This window comes from Tenrec ecaudatus, chromosome 11 (genome assembly GCF_050624435.1).
Source record: "Tenrec ecaudatus isolate mTenEca1 chromosome 11, mTenEca1.hap1, whole genome shotgun sequence".
Classification (NCBI taxonomy): Eukaryota; Metazoa; Chordata; class Mammalia; order Afrosoricida; family Tenrecidae; genus Tenrec; species Tenrec ecaudatus.
In genome coordinates this window covers 37,101,479-37,123,402 of record NC_134540.1, presented here as the reverse complement: position 1 = coordinate 37,123,402, position 21,924 = coordinate 37,101,479, and the positions used below count along the sequence as shown (strand labels likewise).

Sequence of the window (21,924 nt, the reverse complement as noted above, 5' to 3'; positions counted from 1 at the left end):
GTGAATTCAGCTAGTGAATTCTTCTTTAATAGTATGTTAGAGAATTCTACATTATTTTCTTACTTATTTATTGAAGAAATAGAATACTTTTTAAAAATCAAGTGATTTTGTAGCAGTCTTCCTTGTTTGCCTCATTTGTGTACGAGGCAAGAAGGATGTGGGTGACCAAGAAGTATTACTACTTAGGTTCCAGTTCATACATTCATAAATTTGTTCCCAATACAGTAAGCTTAAAATGTGTCTCTGTGGTCGGCAGATGGCTGCAGACAAGTTTTTCTGTAACACACATAGTTTTGTTTGTTGTTGTTGTTGTTTTAAAGTGCTGTCGAGTTGGGTCCAACTCATACGAGCCTGTGTTCAACAGAATGAAACACTGCCTGGTTATGTTTTCATAACTTTTCTTACGTGTTTAGCTCATTGTTGCAGCCACGGTGTCGGGCCATCTGTAGGATTTTCCTCTTCTTTCTTTTCTTTTGTAACTGGCATTTTATTGGTTGTTTTGAGATAAATACAGAGGCATTATGACCAATTTGTACACAATTCTTAGTGCATGGACCAAAATCATAAAATGCCATGTAGATAAAGTTCATTTCTAAATTCCAGTGACTTTTCCAGTTTTAAATTTGGAGGCAACTTTTAAAAAAGAGATTATGAAGTTACATTATCTTCAGATGTTGATAAGCTGTTACATCTTAAGTCCCACTAATGCATAGTTTATTGTCTCAAACACACACACACCACACTCAGTGGTCAGCCCGTCACAGCACATCGCAGAGTTACCAGGAAAACTGGCCCACAGTTCTGACGCGAGAGCCATGCTGACAGAATGGTTTCCAGACACCGTTCTATTAAGGAAAATAAACAAACAAGCAAATGAAATTTTAAATGTTCAACGCATACAACTTTATGACATTGACTCCAAGTTGCCATTTAAAGATGTTATGTATTAGGGATACAAAAATGACCCCCCATCCCACGGAACTGGAATGTAGACACCCAAGACAGTCAACTCTTCCCACAGTTGAACATTCCGCTATTGTCTGCTTGGGCCAAAAAATAACCAGTAAATGAAAGCATTCACACTTAAAAAAAATGGGATGAAGTGGGATTAACTTTTCAAAAATTCTCTCTAGATCGACTAAAGAACTGGCATTTACAAAATACTTGATAAAAATAGCCCTCTGGATTGTCTAAGAAAGGAGCTAATGGGCCCACGGATAAGAAATGGTAGATAAACATTAATCGGACTTGATTTCTTTTTTTCCTGCTTCTCGTTTTTCATTTCTCCATTTTCGGCCGGTAAATCATTTAAAATTTTCTTGGTCAGCTACTTCAGCCGGTTTTCCCTTTGCTCCCCATTTCCCATTTTTGTCTGAAGATTTATCCTTTCCTCCTGCCTTTTTTGGCCTTGTCTCTACTTTGGCAGGTGCAGGTTTCGCTGGCAACCTTGCCGATCTTCTCTTGGGCTGCTCCTCCACCGCCCTTTTTGCTCAGCTGCCCCCGGCTTGTCCAAGCGCCTCAGCCTAGTCTGAATGGTCTGAACAGTCTGAAGAGGTGAGGCGGGGCTGTCACCTGACCATTGCGCCCCGCGGCCCGCTGTAGGTCCAAGGGCTTTCCTCTTCCTTTCTTGCCTCTCTATTTCACGAAGCATGGTGTCCTTCTCCAGGACTGATCTCCTGACTACAGGTCCAAAGTGCATGACACAAAGTTCACCATCTCTGCCTCTAAGGCGCTTCCTGTCTTTACCTCTTCCAAGACAGGTTTGCTTGTCCGTTCGGCAGCCCGCGGCCTGCAGTGTTCCTCTGTAGCACCACAATGCACATGCACCGATTCTCCTTTGAGTTCCTTACGTGATGTCCAACTGTCACTTGAATGTGAGGCGATGGAAAATATTGGTGCTTGTGTCAGGCGCTCCTTTATCCTCAAAGGAACTTCCTTGCTTTCCAACACTTAAGGGGTCTTGTGCATCACCTTCGCCCAATGGCATGTATCATGATTTCTTGACTGTTGCTTCTATGAACATTGATTGTGGATCCAAGCAAGGTAAAACCTGGGTATGGTGCCATGGGATGGGGGGACGGATCAAAAGATTGAGGTCAGAGCGAATACAGAAATTTGAAGAAAATTGAAGTGGACCTCTGCGCACTTCCTTGAAGGGTTGCTTCCTCACATGAAACCACAGTTTCAGACGGAGCGGGCTTTTCAGGAGGGTCTGCAAGATGAGCTGAGAGAGGGAAGGTGGGGCCAACATTGACGGATAAAGAAACTCTGGCTGATGTCTAGATATTGGTGGGATAAGACCGTAGACTTACCACTGACTTGATAACTACTGAAGCTGGTAGTTATCTCACCTGATACAGTACTTTTAATTTTAAGCAAACATCTCCACTTCAGCAAGCCCTCCGCCAAAAATGTTGCATGGAGATCAGCTTTCCTTGCCATCAGTCTATTAAGCAAGGTCGAATCTAACGACAAATAAGGGGCAGATCTTAAGCAGGGACAAGTCTTGGGCTTAATAAAGCATCTGCAGTGCAAGGTCCGTCAAAACAGTAGCTTCAGTGAGAAACCAGGGAGCGAAATCCAAAGCAGAGAGGTCTGCTCAGAAGGTGATGCTTTGGGGATTCCAAGTCTTGATAGATTTTTCTTGAAGGACCCGGGAGGATCCTGGGGGCTTATTAGGAAGTCGTTTTCAGAATATTGGAACTGCGTCGGTGAGAAAAGGGCCGGGGAAGCTGTGCTGAGAGATTTCTTTTCCTCCAGACGGTGCCCTCGCCCATTATTCGGAGTAGCGAGGGCAGTACTACCGAGAAATGATTTTCCCATCTGCTTTATGTGGCCCCAGTCTTGCCCCTTCAGACTTCTTAATGTTCCCAAAACTCAAGGAACTAAATGTTCCTTTTAATCAAGAAACGTAATTGGTGCCTAACTCATCTTGATGTGTAAATGCCTCAACTGCCATATTGATGTATAAACAGAAGAACACAGAAGGGCTAAAGAGATTGACACAGCACCTGCACAAGCACGTGGACCTAGAGAGAGGTTTTGTAAAACAACCAAGAGCGTCACATTTTCTTATTGTTGTATAATAAAGGTGTGTCTGCTTTTGTAGCAGTACTTTTCGACTCACCCTTGAGTCTATTTTTTTTTATGTTTACTAAAAGTGAAGAGCGATAATTGCGTGTGAAACTTAAAGTGAAATGTGTGTGTCATACACACAAGAGCTGTAAGGTGACTATTTCTGAGTGGATGCATTTTTTATTTTAATTTTCTCTGACGTTGAAACCACAGTCCTGAACAATTATGATGGATGATGAAGAAAAACCAAACCAAAAAAAAGTATTTGCTTTTCAAATGTATCACCCTCTAATAAAGTCCAATATTTAAAGTAGTTGGTACCCTGAAGATTTTTCTTCCAACTTTTAAGTGGTTGAGGGTTTTATTCATCGGGAGTTGAGAAATACATGTGCAAGGGGGATTCAGAAGCTTGTGGGTAAATTTCATTAGCTTTTAATTCCACTTTCCATGAGCTTTTGCGCCCCCCTCCCCACTCACCGTGTTACTGAGTATTTACACGATTCAGAACCGCATTACCGTGTTAAGAACTGCACGAAGGCAGGGTGGCTCCCCGGGGCTCTGTTTTGGGGTCCTCGTGAGCAGCCCTCAGCCGAATCGGGTAGCGCGGCTCAGGCTCATCGCAGAGGGAGGGCACCCCAGCGTCCGCGGCGGGGAAATCCACGTGCAAGCTCGCTGACGGTCTCTTCCCGTGAAGGAACGTCTGAGCTGGGGCTTTTCTCCAGCAGTGAAACACCCAACCCTGTGTAGTGCGCAGTGCTTCTGTCCTGGGCAACCCGTTAGAGACGCAGTGCGCAAGGTGTTTGATTGCACCCTCCGCCCTCACTACAGCGGAATTCCAGCCGCTCAGGCCAAAAAGCAGGTGTTCGCCATCAAGCGCATTGTAGCACCAGCAGTTTAAAACGGTCAGCTACATTTTTTAGGTTGGGCATTGTTGAAGTGCCAAGTTCCCCAACGCCAACCGAGAGCTAACATCACAAGCAATCTTTTTTAAAGATAGCAAAGTCAGCCTGCTACCTTAACTACTTTTGCTCAGAGTTTTACATGGGAATGGTAGTTCTTAATTTTGTATTCTGTAAATGGAGATTACAAATATCAATAAATGGAGTAGAAATTAAGCACGTAGTTTGGGGGTACAACACCTGACTTATTTAGGGGAAAATTCAGTCTCAAATTAATGAACACTACTTTTAAAAGTTTTACAAATAGGTTGGTTAAAAAATTCTCTGAAGTGCTCGGTGAAGGATAAAATGACTTGACAAATATTCTGTTGAAACGATTTGAACAAACTATTTTGTTTTGTATACCTATATGTTTATGTGTGCCTATAGCTGGATGCTTTATAAATTCTAAGAAATTTTAATTAATATCAATTTCTACTTTTTTTAATGTTGATGTTCAATATATTCTTCTTGTTCTCAGTCATTCTGGTGCCACTTATAAAAATGGAGTCTAGATAGTCAAGCCGTTGGGTATTTATGTTTGAATTTAGAATGCTTAAAGATTTTTTTTTAAATTAGCTATTCGTACATTCAAATTTGTATTTGTACGTATGCCTAAAATGTTAAGAATAGTATGTAAAGGGTGGATATATTGTCTTTTTGTATCCTGCCAATGACTTTGTGAAATAGGGTCGTTGAGCTGCTGGGGTTGTGTCTACTCACAGCTCCAGTTACTTTAAACACCCTCGGAAACCTCCTCCCTCCTTCCTTGGTCAGTCAGGACCATGCTGCTCTACCAGACCCTTTCTCATTCCTCCTCGCTCACCCAGGCCAGGTCCAAATGCTTGCCGGTAAAGGGGCATCTTTAAAATAAAGCTGGAGGAAAAAAGAAAGGTTAAGGTCCTAGTGAGGTTCTGCATTGAGCTGCCATGTTCTCTGGGGACATGTTTACCTCCCAAGAGCAAATAGTGATTCTACGATGGAAATTACACAGCTTCCATCTTCCTGGGCTTTTATTGGCTTCACCAGGTGGCCCTGATACATTCCATCCTGCATCCTGAGGCTTCGTCAGATTGAACTGTCAGGTGACCTGCTTGGTCTGGACAGGCAACTCATTGGCCTCATAGGTGGTCAGGCCACTTTGTGTACTGCCTCACAGGTGGTCATAGGAGGGACCTGTACGAAGTTCACGGGGAAAGGGATGAAAACATAATGGAAACTTTCCGCCATATTTTTGTAGCGCCCTTGTATGTTTTCCCATCTTGTACAAGACCAAATTAGCTGAGTGTAGAGAAATTGTGATGACGCCCCAAGCCATATGGTTAGTTGACTACAATCTAAGGTGACTAAAACCTGAGGGGTTTAGTCTAAGTCTCATTTCTGCTTACTATTGATGCATTGTTTCATGGTTACTTATGAAAACCAGGTATTTCAGTCTTTGAGTGACTTTAAAACCATGCTTGTATTTTTTGAACTGCTAGTTTTCTCACTGACTACATGGTTATTATGCATGTATAAATGATAACAAAATGTTCTCATATTGTTGATGTGTTATGGTCACTGATAGTTATCCTTCCCTGCATTCTCAATCAGTGCAAGTCATTGTGCTTCACAACTGTTAACATTCCATACTCAAACCAACCATAATAGAGGAAAAGCGAGTGTAAGAAATGATTTGTTCCTTTGTTTGCGTGGACGCTGAGATAGAGTTTTTAACTCAGAAGGCGGGCAGGATTTGTGGGCCTTGTGTCATTGACATGCCTGTGCCTGGACGACCCCATAAGGGATTGCACATAGGGTTGTCGATTACTGTAGATGTTCAAAGAAGACCATCTTCCTCTCTGTGGATTCATTTTCTATCACATGGATTATAGTCATCTATCTGTTTTCTCCTTAAATCTAACCTCAATTTCTCTAAATCATTTATTAAGTGATCTTGATTATCGTCATTAAATGCACTATGAGCATATTTTCTGTTATTCTGCATTTAAGGCCATGAAGTTTCTCTCTACTATAGTCTAAGGAATAACAAAGCCACGCACATGTATTTATTAGTTCGGCGTCACTGTGTGAAGCATAATGCTGTGGGTTGTGTGTTGGGCTGTTAGTAGTAAGGTCAGCAGTTAAACGCCAGCCCCTGGAGCACAGAAAGATGAGGCCTTCTGTTCCCAAAGAGCTCTACGGAACTGCCGGGCTGAGTTTCTGCTGTGTCCGATGGGGTCGCTGTGAGTCGGTTTGGACTGGATGGCATGTCAAGCATCAGACTAATTACTTAGAGTAAATGATTGGACCTTTTCCCCAACTACGAATCTTTTGAGTAAATTATTTCCACTCCTTTGGTAAGAAACCATTGGGTTTTCACTTCACAAAGAGAACACAGTTCTTTAAAATTCTCTTTTTCTGTAGACTAGGGACTTGACGTTTTCTTTTCGTGTCAGAAATGTCGTTTTATTTATGCTAGTCTGTTATGTTTTCCTTTTTTATGTATTGTTTTGGTTTGAGTAATACATACTTTTGTATTTTCATAGTTATTTGTTCACTGCCTTCTGTTTGTTAAATTTGTTTAAGCAAAAGAAACATTATGCACTATAGTGAAATCTGACTTTAATTTCTTAGCTAATCCAGGGGTGACATTTCCTGACATGGTTGTGCCTTACGTATCTCTGCTTTGTTAGGGCTGCCTCAGCTCGTAGAATAGTGGGCTTTCGTGCTCTATTACCACCTTCAGGTCGAGTCAGCTGCTAGCATCTGCTATGTTCATATATTCAAAAGCAGTCATTAAATTTTGGATTGTGTCATTCACTTTTAGGTAAGATTAGAATCTACCTAAAATTATTTGGTAAATTGATGCCATTATTTCATGGCTACTAATGCAAACCAGGTATTTCAGCCTTTGAGTTTTAGTGGAGACTAGTTAGTATGTTAAACGTTTACCCAAAGAAATAAGACCCGAATTGAAACTTGGCATATGAGGGGAAATTAAAGAAAAGTCTGTAGAAAATGATTTCTGCTATCTTTTAATTCCATTTTTCCATCAACTGTTAGAAGCCCCCTTGTATTATTATACAGCTTACTGGTGTACTATATGTAACTTTATACATTGAACTGCTACTGACATCAGGATATCAGTATAATGTACAAATTAGTCTTTGAAGGATTGTTTTAATGGTTTTATGTGGTTCTCGACCCCACACTCGCTAAGCTTGTGGTTTGAATCCTTCAGTGGCTTTGGAATCTCAGAGTCAACATTTATATCAATAGACATTTATTTAGTTTTAGTTTTAGTCCACAAACTCTAAAGTAAGTTCCGCTTTTGTTAATGAGCATTAGATTAACTTTTCTGCATGATTCTATTTTAATAATAATGTTTTTATTTTAGACAGACCTGAGAACAATTGGCAAGAAATTCCTTCCCAGTGACATCAATGGCGGAAAGGTAGAAAAGGTAAAGGAAAACATTTAACTTTCTAAGGGAGCCAACTCCCTACGTTATGAACGTCTAGTAGATGATTGAAATTAGTTTTTCCTAAAAAGACTGCAACTGCTAAGGAATATTTTGGAGATGAACAGGGCACTTTGTGAATTCCTGAACACATGAAAAATTGTTGAGTTAAATGGTTCACCATTTTAAAAAGAAAGAAAATGTTTCAGGAATATAAGACACTTTTACTTTGAGTTGGGTTACGGGTTGGGTTACTAACCGCAAGGGCAGCAGTTTGAAACCCCCAGCTGCTCTGTGGGAGAAAGTCGAGACTTCCTACTGACGAGCGAAGGTCTGAGAAGCCCACGGGCAGTTCTACCCCGCCCTACAGGGTCTCTGCGAGTCAGAATCCAGGGATGGCAGTGAGTTTGTTTCCTTTCTCACATTTGAGAAGTCAGAGTTTTACCCCTTTCTCATTCTTTCATTTTGGTTACTTGTTATGTTTATTTGATGGATTTACACACTTCACGTACGTGTTGCTAACATTGTACGCTACGTGTGTGCGTGTTCATGTACAGGTTTTCCAATCATCTCCTTTTTTAATACTAGGATGCAGTGATAAATGCCAACCCGTCTTTTCCTTTCTATCCATTTACATTTAATTTCTTCTCATTTTAAGATGTATGTAAATTGTGTCAGCCAAGATTTTTATATGTCCTGTGTTAGTCACATTTCGATCTATTAAGGTAACTCAGGATCATCATTAGGTATAGTCTAAAGAAACATTTTTAACCTGTTTTGTGTGTGAATATTATTCGTATTTCAACACCTGATATGTAAAGTATTGCTACACCTCAGATAATAACATAACTAGGACTAACATATAATGGTGTATTTTTGCTTTCCTAACCTAGTCTCTTGGTGATTCTGGTGCTGGAAACAACCGTAAGAGGATATCTCATGGACTGGCTTTGAGGCAGACACTAAGAAGGCTCTGCTACTTTGTTTAACAATTCATCTTATGTTTAGCAACATTTGTATCAGCGGACTTTATATTCCCATCTAAATTCCTTATGCTGCCATGTGACATTAGTAGCGTGGTCTTTGTCACCCCTCGGGCGAAGTGGAAACCACTTGGTGACCTTCCTCTGTGAGCCAGTCTTCCTCTGCTGCAGACGTGCACATGTCATCCCCGCGGGCTTCTCTGTGGGGAAGCTGTCTCTTTGGGTTCCTTGCTGGCTCTCAGTCTCAGAGCCATTCCCGGGGTCCTGACATTGAACTTTGCCTCTGGGGCTAGGCCTGAGAGCTCAGCATGGCCCAGAAGTACTTGGAAAGCTGGCTAAAACACAGATTGCTGCCGCCCTGCTCCTGCTTCTCAGATGGTCAGATTTCATACAGCCGACATGGAGCCTGGGAGTAATTTCAACATTTCTCGGTGATATTGGGCCTGATGTTCCGGGGTGTTCACTGAGAATCCCGGATTAGGTGTCCAGTCACGAACAGGTGTGATGAGTGTGACAGCCCTTCATGGGAACAGTAGCATCGACACTGTCTGTGCGTCTCTGTCAGCTGAGGGATTGTGGGGGCACCCTCCGTTAGGCTCTTGGAAAGGACCTCGCCTCAGCCATGTGTCTTTGAACAGCCTTGGAAGTTCCGTCACTAGACTTGAGCCTCAGTGAAGTTTAATGGAGTTTCGTGAGTAACACTCATCTTTGGAGGCAGATTAAAGGAGTATAGAAATGAGTTTTCAAACTTCTTCCTTGGTCGGCCCAAAGTAAATGCTTTCCACTGGGCGTGCAGAAGGCTGGGCATGACAGTGACAGCCCAAAATCTATCTCTAGAGACCCAAGTGGATAACGCCTTTGTTGAACCCACTCTGAACATTGATCAGGAGTGTGGATAATACTGCCCTCAGAGCATCAATTTCTCTCACCTGATAGCCAGGACGGGCAGTCAGTCTCCTCTGGGGGCTTGTCTGGGTGTGTCCTTCATGGAGGGCTCAGTTTGGGTGGCCCACAGACATGAGGCATCCTGACTGCCTTTGGGAGGTTTCTGGAACAGCCTTTAAAGTCCCTGTCTACCGCAGTGAACACATCCCAGTTCTGGCTCCATTCCTACTCTGGCAGGGATCTACCTATAATTAGGATGTTTCTATTGGCTGCAAACTGTGCAGGTGGGGCAGCGTTCCTTGGCTTCCCATGGCCTTTCTAAACGTCTCCATATCAACAAATCCTTGGATACCATTCTGACTCTGTGCCAGTGGCCTCTCCCATCTGGATAACATGTTTATCTTCCCGTTGTCCTATTGAGAGCCTTGGTGGTATAATGGGTTATGAGGTGGGCTGTTAACCACAAGGTCCCACAGTTCAAATCCACCAGCCACTCGATAGGAGAAAGATAAGGCATTATACTCCGGTGAAGAGTTCCAGTCTCAGAAGCCCACATGGGGCTATAGAACCTTCTTTGCCCTATAGAGTTGCTGTGAGTCGGAATCGACTTGATGGCAGTGCATATGGACTTGTCCTGTTTAAGACTATCATAAATGTTCTCAGGATACTAAGTTTCAGTTATATAGCAGTTGCTATAATCGGTAAGACTTACATAACTCTATTTCGCAGCATTTGATGGAAAGTTGATGGATCTCTGCACATGTGAGAAAAGGTTGCATGTACATTCCTGGGCCTGCTGCATATACATCTCTCTAAGACACTGGAGCCCTTGAGGCATAGTGTTTAAGCTTTAGGTTGAGATCCGAAGGTCAGCAGTTTACTTCTCTGGAGAAAGACCCGAGGCTTTCCACTTCTATAAAGAGTGACAGTCTCAGAAACTCACAGGGACGGTTGTACCCTGCTCCTTAGGGTCGCTATGAGTCATCCGTCGACTTGATGGCTCTGAGTTGGTTTGGTTCTAAGACAGATGGAAGCGTCGCAACATATGGTGTGAGACACTTACGGCTTAATAAACACTCCATCTCAGTTAATTTGGATAAAAGTACAATACCAAAACTGAAAATTAAAATGAATAATTATTAATATGATAGTATTATACATAAAGTTTCACTTATATTTCTTCGCATTTTCTTAACATTTTGCAGTTTTCTTATTTCCTTAATATTCTGAAGGAAACTTAAAACTTAATGCCAAGATTTCAGGCAGACTGAAAGCTCCTGGTGAAGTGGGAAGAGGACAGTTTCCCCAGTGTTCCCGTGGGCAGGCCATGCTGATTTGGAAGCCCTGGACCTGGAGGGATGGAGGTGTAGTCCTAGTGTGCATTCCTAGGGGCTGTACTAGATCCTAAAGAGTCCTGGAACCTAAGTGGCTTCTTCTAAAAGGCGTGGCCCAAATAACGAACACCACACTTCCTCTCAAACGGCCTGTCTTTTTCATGTGACTCACTGTGTTGACTGTTGTGTTGGAGTTGTATTAGTCTGCTCCCAGGTTAGGGAGATGAAGATGAACGAACTCGGTGCCCATTGCAGCTGCGCCACGACCGTCCGCCTTGCTGTGGAGTCGCATAGGGAGGCTTTCAGTTCTGTGTATTTTCACCCCCAAGTTCTCGGGCTGCCATGTTACATCCTTTTAAAACCTGACATGATGAGTAAGACCCATGGTAATTTCTACAAGTAGACGTAACCTCTTCAAAGCCTTGGAAATACCAGCACAAACCACTAGATGGCTACAGTGCCTTAAAATTCAAAGCCAGCGAATTTTAAGATTTTTCTGGACATTGAACTTTTTCTTTTTCAATAAAAGTAATTGAAAACTGTTTTGAGTTTTAATTTAAATAAAGTCATGTCAACATAGCTATATGTTAGCTAATTAGAGCAAGGTACTAAAGTCCCTTTTAGTGAGTTATTAAGATTAACATGCACTTTAATTTTTCAGAAAAATGGATTATCACAAACTTTATTTTACTGTACCTTCCCTTCAAGTAAGGAGCCCCAAGGGCTTAGCACACTAAGCGTGGGGCCGCTAACCGAAAGGTTCCACTCTGTGCCGGAAGAAGTCCGAGGGGGAACTGCCCGGAGAGCAGTGGGTTTGCATTGAGAAGTGCTTATTGGCAATTATTGATGGGGATTTTGTGGAGTTTGAAAAAGGCTGTATCAAACAGTTTCCTGGAAATTGAATAACAAACTCTTCCGCACCCTCCTCTATTTTGCCCGAGATGGGGCGGTGATGTGGACTAAGCAGTTGGCGCTGGGAAGTCTGACTTGTATGGCTGGTCGTCCACCGTCTTTTCACGTAGCCCATCTGTTGTGATTGCTCTGCGAGAGTGAGTAGAGTGAATTGTGTTGTGTGCTATTATTTTGATGAATATGCATAGATGGTTTGTTTTGTTTTTCCGTTTTCAGGGATTCTCAAGTTTGGCAGAATTTATTCAAGATTATTTTATTTATGTTATTTAAAAATTCCCTAAGGGATAGAAATTCTGAAATTCTCTTCCAGTAAGTGTGTCACCATCATTATAATTCATAATTTTCTTTAATTATCATTTTTGAGCTCATTCCCTTTGATGTATGTGAACATCACTTTTAAAACTTGAGAAGAAGGTCAAGATTCTCAGTCTCACTGCCATCCAAGCCAGTGTGGACTCACAGCGACTCCTGTGGGTTTCCAATTGTAACTGATTACAGGAGTACATACAAAGCCCTGGCTTCCCCCCTCGGAGCTGCTGGTGATTTCAAACTGCCAACCATGCAGATCACAATCCAACGCTTAACCACTACACCACCAGGGCTCCTTAGAGCAAGATCAGGGGGTACTCTTCCAAAGATGTTGCTTCAGCGCCCCTGACCTCTCCGATCTGCTTTCCTGTGGATCTCTTTTGGTGCAACAAACTCCTAACTTACTCAGCAGAACTGCTGTTTTTACTACAATTATCCTGATGATGTGCTTTTTCTTCTTCAGTTGTTGAGAACTTACTCTCTGCCAGTTCCCATGATTAAATCCTGCCTGTGTGCTATTTTACTGTAATCCTCGTGACAAGCACTAAGAATTAGAAATTTTTACTCTCTTTTTACTTTAGAGATGAGCGTACTGCAGCGTCCTTACCATCGCCATCTGTTGATGCTTCAGCGCATTGATTGCCATGTGAATGAATTCTTTCTCTCAGCTGACAGCAAAGTGCTCTCTTATTCAGACGTCAACTTGAATGCTATTTCCTCTTTCCTAATTTTCTTGACCTCTTTAGAATAGAACTACATTGTAGCAGTTCATATACCTGCTGTCCTTTATTCATGTATCTGCTTTTATCACGTACAAAGATTGTACCATAGTTTAAGAATGGTACAATAGAAAGATAGACTTGGGTATGAGGCAGACTAGAGTTTGAATCCTGACACTGCCTCTTCCTAGCAGAGTGACTCTGGCAAAATGCCTTACCCTCTGCCCTCAATTTGTTCATTTAAGATACTACTAATGTATTTTGTAGTTCTTGAGTTCAGAATAAATCTGCCTTTGTGGGTCTCTGAGGCTGTAAATCTTCACAAGAACAGAAAACCTAATCTTTCTCTCGCAGACCTACTGGTAGGCTTGAACTCTTGGGAGGGAGATGAGACTTTCTATACCATTGAAGTTTTATGTCTTGGAAAGCCACAAGGGCAGTGTGACTCTGTCCCACTGGGTCGTGTTGAGGTGACTCAGCGGCAGTGAGTATTCATGCTAAATGCAGGAGATGAGATCATCTAGGATCCAGCCCCCTACCCTCTAGGAACACACAGCTCACTGAGAGAGCAAACGCGCCAATCTGAAGCCAGTGAAACAGAGGCTCTGTGGGGAAACCTCTTGAGATCTGCTCCTTAAAGATTACCTGTAGCCATCGAGTCAGTTTTCATTCCTGGTAAGCCCGTTGCTAGGGTCAAGTTGAACTGCCTCGAGCTTTTCTTGGGCTGGATTATCTTTGCCCCCTCTCTCCTGTGGGTGGACTGGTAGGTTTGAACTGCTGACCTTTCAGTTGACAGCTAAGCATTTGGTCACTGAGCCACCAGGGCTTTTGCCCATCTAGATTACAGACTAGCTGGCTGTTCTGCTGGGTCAGATGGGGCCACTGTGAGTTCCAATGGACCTGATGGCGCCTAGCAGCTTGTGGATATGTAGGGATGCGTGTGCATCTGTGTTGCACGCCATAGTCAGCGTTATTCTATTTGTAAAGCAAAAGGTGCTGTTTTATATCATAGTCTATAGAAAACAGGGCTGGACAAAAATCCTTGGCTCATGATACACAGGTCAGTATGATGGCCATTTGTGATTTCGGGAGCCAGGATGTCTCACCTTCTAATTTGGGGATATTTTCCATCTTAAGAGTCTTGCTGATGGAGACACAATTGTTTGCTTGATGCTTTTTCGCTCCAGCCTCCTTCACAGCTTCTCCACACACGTGTACTCTCAGCTCTGTTAGTCAGGTGGAGCTAGCTACCTGGGACTTGGCTAGTTCTACACAGAAGAGCTGGAGACCATGGAACATCCTCTCCTGCAGCGTGATGGAGTGTCCAGGAAAGGAGCTGCAGCAGGATACGCATAAGTGTTTAGAACCTGTGAGGTTATGGTGCAAGACAGTGTTAGACCTTGCCCTGGGCGGGATTGAGCGTACCACCTCGTGCTTGCTTACTGCCAAATGTTCATTTGGTAAGATCAAAGTGTAATAGGTAAAACTGGTGATGGTGGGTGTATTTCAACCCTGGCAATGGGCAAATGATATGTTTGGGGAGGAGGGGCTTCCTTCCACCCCCAGTCCCCCAACCAGACTATATTTCCAGCACATCACTGACCACAAAACAATTTCATTTGGAAGAGTTTCTTGATGCCTATGCTGCAGAACTAGTTCTCCTGACATTTCCGGTAAATTATCTGAAGTATTTTCATCTAAAATTTGATATATGCAAATATATTTTGAAGTGTCATGAAGTGAGCCCCTGCGAAGCCTCAGCCCACGTGAGAACTAAGACTGTGTAGTATTGTCCTGTCTACTGTGTGTCCCACGACACTGTTCTCGTAGGTCTTAGACATAGCATTTCCTTGATTTAGAAAGTTGCATACATATAACCTCCTCCCTGGGGGATGGGCAACAGAAAAGGGGGGGAAGGGAGATGTCGGGCAGTGTGAGACATGACAAAATAATAATAATTTATAAATTATTGAGGGTTCATGAGGGCGGGGGGATGGGGAGGGAGGTTAAAAAAATGAGCTGACACTTAGGGCTCAAGTAGAAAGCAAATGTTTTGAGAATGATGAGGGCAACAAATGTACAAATGTGCTGGACACAATGGATGTATGTATGGATTGTAATAAGAGTTGTCCGGGCCCCCACCCAATAAAATGATTAAATAAAAAAAAGGAAGCGTAAAAAATTTAATGAGAATTACATTAATTTGAAATCTATCTTCGCTTGAACTTGAAAAGTCCATATATATGTGTATACATATATGTGTATATTAAAACAGGGCCAATAAAGACACTATGCCAATTTATATTTATAAGTTACAAGATGAATGCTAAAGATCTATTTAAAAATAATGTTCAGCTTAAAAATATCTAATTCAGGTAAATGTAAATAAGAGAAGTTTATTTTCAAACATTAAAAAAGAGTTAGACATGTAATTGTCCCTGAGAAATATGCTGTTTTGCTTTGCTTTGAGCTCAACTTGCTTGTATCTTTCAATGTGTCCGGGTTGCATGTAAGCCATTGTTGATTCATTTTCTTTTGTACAATGTTAAGCTATGTGACTATACCACATTTAATTTCCTCATTCTCCTGCTAATAGATGTTCGGATTATTCTTACCCCTTGGTTAACAGCACAACTGCTTCTAGGAACACACTTGTACATGTTACTTGATACACACGCGTAGTGGTTTCTCTAGGGAATTTAATAAGTGAATTAACTGGGTGGAAGAATTATATGAATATTTAACTTTATAAGATGCTGCTGCATTATTTCCCAAAGCAGTTGTACTGATCTATATTACCTTGGAACTATATGAAATTCCCATTGATCTATTTTTTTGGTATTTGAAATAATAAAATTTTTCTTACCTCGTAGCTTTAAAATTGCACTAAAATGTGGTCTCAGTTTATAAAATCTTAATTATCAGTAAGTGTGAGCACCTTTTCATATGTTTGTTTGCCATTTCAGGGTCACTGTCTAAGTAATTCTTACTCATGCATTTTATGTATATATTTTTTGAAAATACGGTATTATTGGCGTATAATTCACACACCATACAGTCCAGTGGTTAATACATGTTATAGAAAGAGTCACGCAGTCATCACCACAGTCAATTTGAGAATGCTTTCTTCATTTTTGTGCCCATTATTATTAGCTCCCCATTACTTCCCCACCTCCTTATCATATATCATATTATATTTCTTATCCACGATCTCTTTCTTTGACTGTAGGCAGTCTTTATAAACTGGATATGCCTTTTTTGTTGGGTGTATGGCTCCATGTGTTTTTATGTAATCCAGCTTCTCGGATGATTTGATCAGCAGACAGATTGAATAAGCGTGGTGAGAGGATGCAATCCTGACGCACACCTTGACTGCATTTAAAACCTGAAACACTCTTTCTCCGTGTACAAGTTCCTCATTAAAACAATACAATGTACTGGAATTCCATGCTTCTCAAGGCTATCCATAGTTTGTTATGTTGCACACAGTTAAATGCTTTGACATAGTCAATAAAGCACAAGTAGACATCTTTCTGAAATAAAACTAGCACCTTTTTGTTATTTTAATGAGAAAGTTGCTAATATTTTATTACCAAGAATAATAGTTGTGTTGATAACACTATTTATCAAGATAAGAAATTTTTCTTTCTGTCTTTTTTTGGTTAGAATTTTATGATGAGTAGACGTTGAATTTTATCACACTTTTTTTTTCATCTTTTGGTGGGATCATATCATTTTTCTCCTTTAAATTATTTACGTGGTCAATTGCATGAATGGATGTTCTAATGTTCACCCATGTTTGTATTGTGCTAAATCCAATTTAGATATGGATTTTTATTCCATTGCTGCTTTTCTTAATATTTATTAGGATTTGAGCATGTATATTCACTAATCAGATAGTATTCTAGGTTTCTTTTTCTATTATGGTTATAATATCAAAATTGTGCTTCTCTTTTATGACTGAGGTAGAAAGTCTTAGATTTTCCCTATTATGTGAAAAATGTTATATAACATTGGAGTAATTTGTTCTTTGTACAGTCTGATCCTAATGGTTTCTTTCCTAATTTTTTAAAAATATTTAATTTCTTTATGATTCTTCAGGATTTCTGTTTCATCTTGAAGTTTTAGTGAAAGATACTTTGGTGACTGTTATGTGCCAAGTTGGTTAGACCAACCTTCTCGGTGTTTTGGCAGATAGTATGTTACTGTGGTGACTGTTATGTGCCAAGTTGGTTAGACCAACCTTCTCCGTGTTTTGGCAGATAGTATGTTACTGTGGTGACTGTTATGTGCCAAGTTGGTTAGACCAACCTTCTCGGTGTTTTGGCAGACAGTTTGTAATCAACCTCCATTAGTGACCTGACAGGAGCAGCCAATCAGTTAAAAGAGGGATTTCCTTGGGGGTGTGACCTTCATCCAGTATATATGAATATTCTGGCACAGCCTGCTCACTCACAACCCTTCACCTGACTTGCCAGCCTTACGGTTCTTGGGGCGTGAGCTCGGAGCCTGCTGCCACCACGCTTATAGATGTTGGGAGTTGCCCATTCTTTTTCCCTGTGAGCCAGCAAACTGCCTGCCCATGCCAATTTGGGATTCATAATGCCTGCAATCACATGGCTCAGGAGAAATTGCCCTGGTTGAATTGTCCCTTCTTCATGACCCCTTTGTGGGGTGATGATGTCCAATTGCCTACAGATGGGTTTTGGCACTCCATCCTCCTTCCCCTCGTTTGCATTGATATAATTGTTTGCTTTGGATCTTTTGATGCCTGATACCTGATCCTGTTGACACCTCATGATCACATAGGCTGGTGTAGTTCTTCCGTCTGGGCTTTGTTGCTTCACTGTTGTGTAAGGGTTTAGTTTTGTTAGGAGTGCCTACAGGTGTGAGTGAGGCTAAGGTTTGCCTAGGGGTAATACCATATTTCCAAAGTGGGTAATACTGCTCCCTAGGGACCATTGTATTGATCCAGGAGGAGCTGCAAAATTAGATACCTATATTTTATCCTGTATTATATTGTATAAAAGTTTTAAATTCCCAGGGAGCACAGAGTAAAAAGCAATTTTTTTTTCCTGAAAAGGGGGTGGTAGGCCAAATAAGTTTGGAAACCTATGGTGTAAGGTTATATTTCTCACTTCTATACAAGCTAAGAACTGTCAATTGTAATGTTCTTACTGTCAAAAGCAAACATAGATCCTCTCTAGAGGGAAACATCCTCTGAATTGAGGCTTCTTACAGGTTCCTGCATGGAAGGCCTGAGGAAAGGTTCTGAAATTGCTAATAGATTACCCAGATTGCTGTCCTCCCCTCTCCTCCTTGAATCTGATTCCATATTTAGGATAGTACCAGGTCTGACACTTCATACTTGTGTCCCTTTTCTCTTCCTGCCTGCCTCATTTCGATGTGTTTATTGAAGTCAAATTGTGTTAAGACGATATTAAGAGTTGTTTTGACAGGTTGAAGAAGTGAATAGAAAGAGCGTAGTAGATGTTACTTGACTCTTACGCTGCCTGTAAGAGTTACCTGTCCATTTTGTGAGCATTACCCTAAGTCCAGTTAACGAGGCACAGATAAAGGGAAGGTAGCCGTAATACACTGTAGGCGAACAGCCCATGCTGGAGGAATTTACAAAATTCTGTAAGCAAACCTGTGCCTTATATGAGGATGCTTATTGCTCAGGGCATAGTTAATAGTGACGCTTAATGACTCTTTTACAAAGAGTTAAATAGAAGTGCAGCTTCCTCTCCTGTACTGCAATGCCATGTGCAGTCTCTAGTTAAATGCCTCACATTTTGAAACTCTGGTCCAGGAGGTCTAGAGCAGGGGTCCTCAAACTTTTTAAACAGGGGGCTAGTTCACTGTCCCTGAGACCCGTTGGAGGGCCAGACTATAGTTTTTTTTAAAACTGAACAAATTCCTATGCACACTGCACACATCTTATTTTGAAGTAAAAAAACAAACGCAAAAACACCTGGCGGGCCGGATAAATGTCCTCCGCGGGCTGGATAAATGTCCTCGGCGGGCCGCAGTTTGAGGACCCCTAGTCTAGAGTTATCTCTATTGTCCCTGGAATTTTCTGTGGGGATGAACATGTCTCTTTTGGTGTAGCCCAGGTAGAAAACAGTTGAAATGTGTGAAGTACTACCGAGGAACTGAAGTTTTAATTTCAATAATCCAAATATAAATGTAACTGGCCACATGCGGCTGGTGGACAATTTTAGACATGGCAGGCTAGCTATTTGTCAATGCCTACGCTACTAGGAGACTTGGTAGGGCAATGGGTATGCTTCGGACTTCTAACCCCAAAGCGAGCGCTTCGAAATCCCCAGCTGCTTCCACAGACAAAGATGAGGCTTTCTACGCTCATAAAGAGGTTCTGTCTTGGAAACCCACCCACAGGAGTAATTCTACCCTATTCTGTAGGGTCGCTATGAGTCAGAATCGATTCAATGGTAGAGTTTGATGCTAAATGTATTCCGAGTCAGAAATTAAAAGGAGAGATGAACATTATAATAACCATAGCTGCCCCTTATTTAATTTAGATATCTTTGCTTTAATGATGTTTACAAAAGCAAAAATTCATCCTAAGTAAGGAGTTTATCCATCCCTATTAAGTGGTTTAGTCTTTTTTAACTTGGTAATTTTTCAACTAAAAAATTGGATGAAATTTTAGTTTTTTTTATATATAAATCATTTTATTGGGGGCTCTTACAATTTTTTTTAAACAATTTATTGGGGTTCATACAATTCTTATCACAGTTCATACATATACATACATCAATTGTATAAAGCACATCTGTACAGTCTTTGCCCTAATCATTTTTTTCTCCTCTTTTTTTACATTTTATTAGGGACTCATACAACTCTTATCACCATCCATAAAAATTTTAGTTTGTTTCCTCATTATATTCTCTCTAAGTAAATTCCTAAAACAAAATCATTCCTTTGCCATCCAAACACTGACGATTGTGGAGTAGAAGAGTTTCAGCCTGGGCCTTGCTTACTCACATAGTGTGCATGAAAGTTTGTCAGTCATTCTACACTTCGCTGTGTTGAAACTGTAAATTAATGTGTACTGAAAACATTTAGTTACACATGTAAGTATGTGACCCAAAAAAGTAGCTTTTTTGGTATTATAGTTACGAAGTCTTAAAAGCATAATATTTTACAGTGTGAAGAAAAACATTTTATGTTAAACTTATCTTTCAGAGACTTAAGCAGAGATTTTTCTGCCATTTCCTAACTGTGCCATGAGCATTTTATCGTATAAGAAGTTTATAACTTTATAGATAGAGTTTTCATCAGTTCTATTTTGGTCTTTGAAATGTGGTCAGGAGAATTTCCCCCCCTTCCTAACATTAACACACCCAGGACAGCATTAGATTGAAATCTATTTAAGAAGGAAATCTTGGAAATAAGTCAACTACAGATCCCACTTCTTAAGTTCCATGTCACTTTAAATCCCAGGGTATTACATGTTTCAGTTATGCCAGAAGAGGGTGTACTTTAAACTTTATGATTTTAAACAAAAAACATTCCCTTCAACTGCTGCAGTAAAGTGGATGTCCCTTAAAAGGACCAAGTCCTGTAATTCCAAGTGTCTCTTAGGTTATCTGGCGGTGGTTGGTGGGGGGAGGGGTGCTGTATATAAATCATTAGCACACAGGAAGCTGAAAATATATACTTCTTAAAGACATATCACTCTCCATTACCCCCAGGGTTTTCTTTTGTTGCTTTCTGAAAATAAATTTGGTATTAATTTCTTTAAAATTTATTTTATTGTGAATTAGGTGAAGGTATAAAGAGCAGATCATCAGTTTTACATTCACTAACCCATCAAACTTCCCAATGTCTTGACTTCTTTCCATCCCCCCCCCCCCAGTCTTCCTCTTTTGGGGTTCATTTTTTAAAATGGCACTTCTGGAGAACATTTTGAGTGAAGTTTTGCATTTAAATGATAACAAAAATAACCAAACCAAAATAAAATTTAAAACCCCTAAGTAAATCCTGATGTATATCATTCAATTTTGAGTCTATGTAATTGATGTTAGCAATGTTAGGGGAAAGGGAAACACTGTAGATGGAACAGGTGACTAAAAAGTGATTATTATTTTTTTATTCTTTTGCATTTTGACAGCTCGAAGGTCCATGTGTTCTGCAGATTCAAAAAATCCGCAATGTCGCTGCACCCAAGGATCACGAAGACTCTCAGGCTGCACCCAGAATGCTGCGCTTGCAGATGACCGATGGCCATATAAGTTGCACAGCAGTGGAATTCGATTATATGTCCAAAATAAGGTAATTGACACTTTGTACATTTGTTACGGGGTTCAAAGATGCTGTTCAGAGTGAATTTTGTTTTCAGTATTTTGAAAAGAAAGAGTGAACTCTTAAGTGTATGTTGTAATTTTTCAGAAGAAATAGAAGAACTTTGTTTTTCTGCTTGACTTATTTAGAAAAATAGTTAAAGGTAGAGTCATTGCTTCCTTCCATGTTAATTATAAAAATAGAAATTTGAGACGGTCTTTCATGAAGTATGATCTCTTCAGTTTGCCCTAGAAAATGTGATGCCATTAATTTGCCTTGAGCAAACATAGTCTGACAGGGTGAGAACTGCGCCCATCAGACTCCTGAGTGTTCTAAAGAAGTTACATAGGATAATGAGTTTTCTTAGGAAATGATTAAATTGAGGAAGCTTCAATGTGTTTGACTTTCAAAGATGAACAATTCTGAAAGGAACGTGTTTTCTAAATTCCTCTTTTAGCTACTTTTTATAAAGACTTTGAGTCATGCCTTCTAGAATGAAGGAGAGCACCCAGAAAGAAGAAGGGACTGTGTTTCCATTAGGCCAGTTTGAGCTGTTTTCTGAAGGAGGAATTTTTGTCACACATTTGTAGCCTTTCCTCAGCTCCCCTCCCTTCACGTCTTTGTTCTTTCATGTGTTCATATCTGCGACTGCCGTTCTAGCTCGTTCTCATTTGATGTAAACGTCTAGACCCGTTCTAGTCCTCTAGCAGCCTATATCCTAAACATAAGCACACTAGTAAGTATCTCAAACAGATCAACTGAATGTAAGAGTAGACCAGAAGGTCGACTCTACTAGCTGGGGAGCCAGAAGTAGGTATCGGAAGCGAGGTGGGGAGGGGATCAAGACGTGGAAGGACACAACTTTCTGGCCAGAACCTTCATGATCTGAGATCCCTGAGCAGTTCCATTGGGTGGGATGGGCCAATGTCAGAGGAAGTGGGCTAGTGGCTTCCCTTCATTTTGTCTTCAGTCCGTGAATGTCTGCCTCTCCTACAGCGACCCTTCCTGAGGAGACAC

General features: G+C 40.9%; 1 protein-coding gene across 3 annotated transcripts in view; it reads left to right on the top strand.

Moving 5' to 3' along the window:
• TDRD3 (tudor domain containing 3) overlaps nt 1-21,924 on the top strand; it is a 175,406-nt gene that overhangs the window by 54,310 nt on the left and 99,172 nt on the right. Inside the window, exons 3-4 of one of the 3 annotated variants that reach the window (XM_075562995.1) lie at nt 7,393-7,458; nt 20,738-20,898. In XM_075562995.1, the coding sequence (XP_075419110.1) occupies nt 7,393-7,458; nt 20,738-20,898 (227 nt within the window). The remainder of the gene's footprint in view (nt 1-7,392; nt 7,459-20,737; nt 20,899-21,924) is intronic. The other 2 variants (XM_075562999.1, XM_075562998.1) reach the window with 2 other exon arrangements.